Here is a 7,540-nt window from a genome sequence, read left to right on the forward strand (position 1 = left end):
TTTTTTTTTCTTTTTTAATATTATGCAATAGCTCCAATCATAATATCTAAGATGGATTAAATTTTAGAAAGCAGTTACCCTGAAGGCTAAATATTTTAGAATCACAGAGCTTTTTTTAAATGTTACTTTAAAATAGTTTTAAGGAAGAACTGTCTCTGCAAATCAGACTGTCATAGCAGTGGGGACCAGCTTTACCTGCTTTTCAACCTTGTCATGCAAAAGAGCAAACTGTACTTTCATGATACTTAATATTATGTGTGCCAGAGACAGTTCATTTATTGGGTATGAATTTCCACGAGAACTTGGAAGAACTCCTGAGGGCACACATATGTGATGGAAGCAGTAAAGCTCCCTTACCCTTGTGACGTGGTAAAAGGTGCACCTTTAATCTTCATAGTTAAGATACTGGTATCCGACCAAAGATCGCATTGACGTAGTACAGAGCCAGGCAGTCCCATAAGCCCTCTGGGACCCTGCCTCTTCTTAATTGGGTGAACCTCAGCAGTGCTACATCATCTCTTTGCATCTCACAGTTAGTGTACAAAAGGGAAATGGTCAGGATATACATACTTTTCTTCCTTCTCATTTTAAAAGCTGCTACTTTAAAATATGAAGATCTTTGAGTATTTCACTAATTTAATAGGTGGAAGTTACATTTAACATTATTAAGTGTAGTAATTACTGGGTTTGTTCCTTGTTCCTAGCTGTAAAACGCAGAGTAACAGGCCTTTGTGTCAGTCTGTTCTGCTCAAGCTTTCAAATTCTTTTGACAGCCTGGTTATGAAATTCAAAAACCATTAATGTGATGTGTTAATTTTGCACTTTTTGACTTACTCCAAAAAAAACTTATAGTTTCCATAGCAACGGTAACCTATCCAGATTGTGTAATATTCTTTACAGTATTAAAAATAAAACTGTATGTAATTACATGAGCTTCTGGAGTACTTTATTTAGAGGAGATTATGATTGGAATATTTCTGTTTAAAAAAATTATGGTTCCATATGAAAATTTTGTCAGAAAGCTGGTACAATTTTATTTCAAGAATTTGTTAAGCTTAAATATTTAGTGATAGATACTGATTCGTTGATTTAATGAGTGAATGTATAAAATGTACATTATCAGCATTGTGACAACATCTCAGGTACATGTGATTTTACAACCATACCACCACATGCATTTAAGGTAGAAAGGGAACACTTGACTTCAGCTGCATTCAGTCCCCTGCTGCTTGTGTTTTTAATGATGTCTGGGTTGTTGGAACAAACTCTATTTGTTTTGTTGGAAGGAAACAGAATGGAGAAAAAGCAAAAATATGATCACCTACCTAGACTTTTCCTATTTTTGACTTTTCTCTTTAAGATGCACCTAAGTGTTGTTGTTGTTAAGTGCCATTGAGTCGGTTCTGTCCCATAGCGACCCTGTATAGGGTTTCCAAAGAGCAGCTGGTGAGCTTGAACCACCGACCTTGCAGTTCAAATGGCTTTGCAGTCTGGCTCATTAACCCACAGCACCACACCAGGATGCTACCTAAGTGTAGTGGTTACGAATTGGGCTGCTAAGCTCAGGGTCAGCAGTTCGAAACTACCAGCTGTTTTGCGGGAGAAAGATGAGGCTTTGTGCTCCGGTAAAGATTTACAGCCTCGAAAACCCTGTATAGGGTCGCTATGAGTCGGAATTGACTCCATGGCACATAACCACCACAACAAGATATTATTTAAAATTACTAGAGATTATTTTAGTAGGTGAATATTGGTAAATTATTTTGGATTTTTTATTTTTTCCTCTAATTCAATAGGTGATATGATAATAGTACTGGAAGTAGTTAAAAATAACTCCCTGTAATACTATTAACTGTTTTCACTTTTTATTTTACTTTCAACATATGTATATTGAAAGGACTTCAAAAAGTTTGTGGGAAATTTTATTTACATGAGCTTCTTTTAATTTAATTTTCCATTAACTGTTTAAAGCCCCTTCCTATATGTATTTGTATTTTTATATAGTATAAGTTTGTGTATTTCTTCAATAGTATACGATAAACAGTTTTTATGCTTTTTAAACCTTTAATGATTTTCATTGTAAGACTTGCCTAACAATCTATCCTGTTGACATACCTGATATTTTTGTTTATCAAAATGCTGCTTAATTATTTTTTGTATGCTTTTTATTAGAAGAAAATATGGATAGATTTTTTTTAAGTGATCATGGGAGAAAGTAACCATAATTCGGTGATTTGCCCCAGACATACATGATTGTGAAAACTTCAAAAGGCACATAAGATTAGTATTTTTTAAAATTTTGTTTTTGGTGGCAGTATACACAGCAAAAGCCATTCTCATTTTGCAGTTTCTAGACATCATGATCAATGACACTGGTTCCATTCTTAACATGTGTCAACAGTCTTGTTTCTTTGTTCTGGTGGTTTCACTTCTACCTTATCTCCCTGCATGCTCCCTTCTCCTTGTTCCCCTCTCCATTATCTCTTCTGTGTTTTAAAATAACTGTTGACCCATGGATTTTATACTTGTATGTTGTTGTTGTGTGGCATCAAGTTGGTTCCAACTCATAGTGACACTCCATGTGACGTTTCTGAGGAGCGATTGGTGGGTTTAAACTGCCAACCTTCCTGTTAGTAGGAGTAGTCCAGGGATTATCCTACAGTCCCACAACAAGACTCCTATACTCGCATGCATAATTTAAGAAAACATTTTTTTTTTTAAGTGATGTAATGATCAAGGGTGACAGTCTTTACTCTTTGGTCTAAGCTATTACTTTGCTTAAAGTTGACTTCAGGGGATAGTTTTGATCCAAGATATGAAGAGCAACTCAGGGCCATCATTTTAGGGAGTCTTCTATACTCAATAGCTCTAGTAATTATGCATTCTTTAATAATTTGAAGTTCTGTTATATATTTTCCTCCCTTTTTTATCAGGATTCCTCTATTATGGTCATCACAGGAATGTTCAGTAGTGGTAGTTGATAAAATGTTTTTAAATGGCATTAAAAATGTTTTTAAAATGAATAATATTAATAAGTTGCTTTCTCTGCTAGTAAACACAAAACAGGGGAAATGAGGACTAGCTGAATAGGGCAGATATGGCATTGTTAGGTGCTACATGGGACATAAGCCTCATTAACATGGTGACACCTTACTGTGGCTTGAACGCATCAAATGACAAAACTTGGAAGTTGTAGATTATGCCCTGTTATTTGAACAGCTTATGGATATGAACTTCATTGAGGGCATTCATCTGGGACCTTGGTGTAGCTCTGGTCTCTGTGCTGTTGTACTAGTACATCTCAGGATTTTTATATCAGTGTCTGCCACTCATTTGATACTATTAGTAGTTTCAGAGATTTTCAGAATTAAGTTACTATTGAACTGTTGTCTTCCCTTGGGTAAGCAACTATTATGGTTCTCCAGAAAAATTTTTTTTGTTTTGTTCCCCCAAATTTTTAATCCTACCTCCACTATTTGGAGAATCAATGTATAATTCCTAGAGTTCCTGAAAATGAGATGCTGGTGGCAACTCAAAGTTTTGGAATCTTTTGAAGGCTGTTGGCTGATGTCTATGGCTCCTCCTTCCTGTAAATAATGTTTCTGTACTACGGAATTCCTGGTGCGGTGCTGTGGGTTAATGTGCTGGACTGCAAAGTCATTTGAACCGCAAAGTCAGCGGTTCAAGCTCACCAGCTACTCCTTGTAAACCCAATACAAGGTCACTATGGGTCGGAACCGACTCTATGGCACTTAATAACAACAATAATACTATGGAATTACTTTAAATGAATCTAGGAGTTTATGTCTGTCGGTTACATTCATAGTGAATGTTTATAACTGAATGCTTTCATAGACTCCAGATATTAAGAGTAGAACTATCTTGCAATATGCCCGAGTTTATATTTATGCTTGTTGATTCTTTGAAACTGGTGCTGTGTTTAGTATCCTGTTCTGTTTCAATTTTGAATTTTGTGTTTTGGCTTTGTTTCATGTTTTCATTATGACACGAATTTCTTTCGGTATTTCATATTTCTGTATTTGAAATACTTTAAAAAATATTAAGCAATGTACGGTATAGAGTGTTTACATATTGAGAAGACTTAGTAATTTCCATTGTTTTTGTAGTTATAGTTTTGAACCTGAAAATAATGTGCAGAAAATATAATGATTTTTCTTTTGTTCATATGCAGAAAAGATGAAAAAGAATATGCACTGAAGCAAATTGAAGGCACAGGAATATCCATGTCGGCTTGTAGAGAGATTGCAGTAAGTGGATATGAAAACAGCTGTTTACATTATTGGTGGTGGCTTATTTTAATATGAAATATTTTTATTAATGTGTACAATGCTTCATTATTTCAGACATTAAGAATATTTTATTTAAGATAAGAAAAGCTATGTAAACTTATGAATTACTTGGAGTCATCTTTAAACACTTGAAAAATGCTGTTTAGGATTTATGATCTTATAAATGTTGAACTGATTGATAATCTAATTCATTTCTATTTTTTCTGTAATCATAGGACTGGTATACATTTTTATAGAGAAGAGGGAGTACAGTATTAGAGCTTAATGCATTTTAAATACTTCTTCTGAAATACATATTTTAGTGATAGAATTGACTAGTTGTTACAAAAAGAAAGCCCTTATTTGTTAAATATTTAAGATTGCTCATAATCACTGGGATTTCTGTCTCTGGTTTGATAGCAATTCTATGCAGTACCCACAGTTCCATGCTTCTGCTTCACTCACATGGGAGCTCCCCTTCATCACTGTTAGTCATAAGAAAACATGTGGTTCAAAGAACACATCAGACAAAAAATTTATAGGCCAGAGTGTCTGTCTACCTCAGCTACTGCCACTCCTCTGCCACTTTGTTGTGTTCTGCTGGCTTGTGTGTTGGTATGATGCTGCAAGTTATGTCACCAGTATTTAAAATACCAGCAAGGTACACCCATGGTGAACAGGTTTTAGCTGAGCTCCCCGACTAAGACAGCCTAGGAAGAAGGAGAGGTGGATTACTTCTGAATACTTAGCCATTGAAAACCTTATTAATACCACTGGAACTCTGCCAGCACCATAATACTAAATACTGAAACATGGTGAATAGCACCAGAATATTATCAGATATAGTGTTGGAAGGGACTCAGAATACAACTGGGGAAGAGCTTCTCCTCAAAGCAGAATTGACTGTGATGAGGTGAGTGGAGTAAAGCTTTAGGACCTTCATTTGCTGATGGGGCTCAACTCAAAAAGAGGAGAAATAGCTGTAAACATCCATTAGTAATCAAAACATGCAATGTATGAAGTTTGAATCTAGGACAAATGGGAAGTGTCAGAAATGAAATGGAAGGTATAAAGATCGATATCCTAGGCATTAATGAGCAGAAATGGACTGGCACTGGGCATTTTGAGTCTGGCGATCATATGATAATACTATGCCAGGAATGACAAATTCAAGAGGAATGGCATTGCGTTCATTATTTAAAAAAACATTTCAAGATATGTCTTGAAGTATAATGCTGTGTGTGGTAGGATAATACCCATACGACTATAAGGAATTCTGCTATTATTCAAATTACGAACCAACTACCAAAGCCAGTGATGTTGAAAATCAAGAATTCTGCCAACTGTGGTGCTGTGCTTGTGAACTACCAGGTCTGCAGTTCAAATCCACTAGCTGCAAACCCTATACAGGATTGCTATGAGTCGGAATCAACTCAACAGCACTTAAACAACAACAACAACAACAATAATAACTTCTTCATTCTGAACTCAAGTAAACATGTAATCAAGATGTACTGATAATTACTGGTGATTGGAACACAAAGATTGGAAACAGACGAAAGGTCAGTAGTTGAAAGTATGGCTTGTTGATAGAAATGATGCCTGAGATTGCATCATAGAATTTTTATAAAACCAAGAGTTAGTCATTGCAAGTAACTTTTTAAAACAACATGAAAGATGATATATACATGGATCTTACCAGAGGGGCTGCCTCAAAGTAGAGGTGACCATGATGGCACAAATAGAGTAAAAACAAGTCCAGGAGAACCAAAATTTGACCTTGAACATATCCTACCTGAATTTAGAGATCATCTGAAGAACAGATATCTCTAATTTGCAGTACATTCTAATGGCTGAAACCCAGAATGGGATAACATCAAGAACATCATAAACAAAGAAAGCAAAAGCTCATTAAGAAGACAAGAAAGAAGGAAAAGACCAACATGGATGTCAGAAGAGACTCTGAAACTTGTTCTCCAGCATAGAGATGTTAAAGCAAATTGAAGAAATGAGCTAAAAGAGCTGAAAAGAAAATTTCAAATGGTAATTCAAGAAGACAAAGTCAGATATTATAATGAAATGTGCAAAGACTTGGAGTTAAAAAATGAAAAGGGAAGAATATGCTCAGCATTTTTCAAACTGAAAGAACTGAAGAATAAAATGCAGGCCTCAGCTTGCAGTATTAAAGGATTCTATGGGCAAATACAGAAAGCATGAAAAGAAGATGGAAGGAGTATACAGGATTACTGTACCAGAAAGAAATGGTTGATGCTCAGTCATTTCAAGTAGAATTTGATCAAGAACCAATGATACTGAAGGAAGAGGTCCAAGGTGCACAGAAGGCATTGACAAAGAACAAGGCTCTGGGAGTTCATGGAATACAACTTGAAATCTTTCAACGAACTGATGCAGCACTGGAGGCATTCATTCATCTATGACAAGAAATTTGGAAGACAGCTACATGGCCTACTAATTAAAAGAGAGCCCATTCCAAAGAGAAGTGACCCAACGGAATGTGGAAACCATCAGAAAAAATATCATTAATATCACATGCAAATAAAATTTTGCTACTGATAATTCAAAAATTGCTGGAATAGTATATTGACAGATAATTAAAAAATGGCTAGAACAGTATGTTGACAGGGAACTGTCAGAAGTTCAAGGTGTATTCATGTGAGCATGTGGATATCATTGCTGACATCAGATGGATGTTGGCTGAGAGCAGAGAATACCAGAAAAATGTTTACTTTTGCTTTATTGACTGTCAAAAGACTTTCGACTGTGTGGAACATGACAAACTATGGACAGCATTAAGGAGAATGAGTATTCTGGAACACTTAATTGTATTCATATTCATGAGAAACCTGTACATAGACCAAGAGGCCGTTATTCCAACAGAACAAGGGAATACTCAATGGTTAAAATCCAGAAAGGTGTGCTCCAGGATTGTAGTCTTTCACCATACTTATTCAGTCTATACACTGAGCACATAATCCAAGAAGCTAGATTACATGAAGTATACGATGTAGGTAGATGCGTGAGCAACCTGTGATATAGCCTTGCTTGCTGAAAGTGAAGAGGATGTAAAATACTTATTGATGAAGATGAAAGACCACAGTCTTTGGTATGGGTTGCACCTCAATGTAAAGAGAACAAAATTCCTTACCATTGGACTAGAAAAATAACATTATGATAAATGGAGAAAAGATTGAAGTTGTCAAATACTTCATTTTCCTTGGATCCAATATCAA

General features: G+C 35.6%; 1 protein-coding gene across 2 annotated transcripts in view; it reads left to right on the plus strand.

The window, feature by feature from the left end:
- CDK19 (cyclin-dependent kinase 19) overlaps window positions 1-7,540 on the plus strand; it is a 247,132-nt gene that overhangs the window by 64,146 nt on the left and 175,446 nt on the right. For both annotated transcript variants that reach the window (XM_006839930.1, XM_006839931.1), the window contains exon 2: window positions 4,193-4,268. In XM_006839930.1, the coding sequence (XP_006839993.1) occupies window positions 4,193-4,268 (76 nt within the window). The remainder of the gene's footprint in view (window positions 1-4,192; window positions 4,269-7,540) is intronic.

Source organism: Chrysochloris asiatica, unplaced genomic scaffold, assembly GCF_000296735.1.
Source record: "Chrysochloris asiatica unplaced genomic scaffold, ChrAsi1.0 scaffold00027, whole genome shotgun sequence".
NCBI classification, from domain to species: Eukaryota; Metazoa; Chordata; class Mammalia; order Afrosoricida; family Chrysochloridae; genus Chrysochloris; species Chrysochloris asiatica.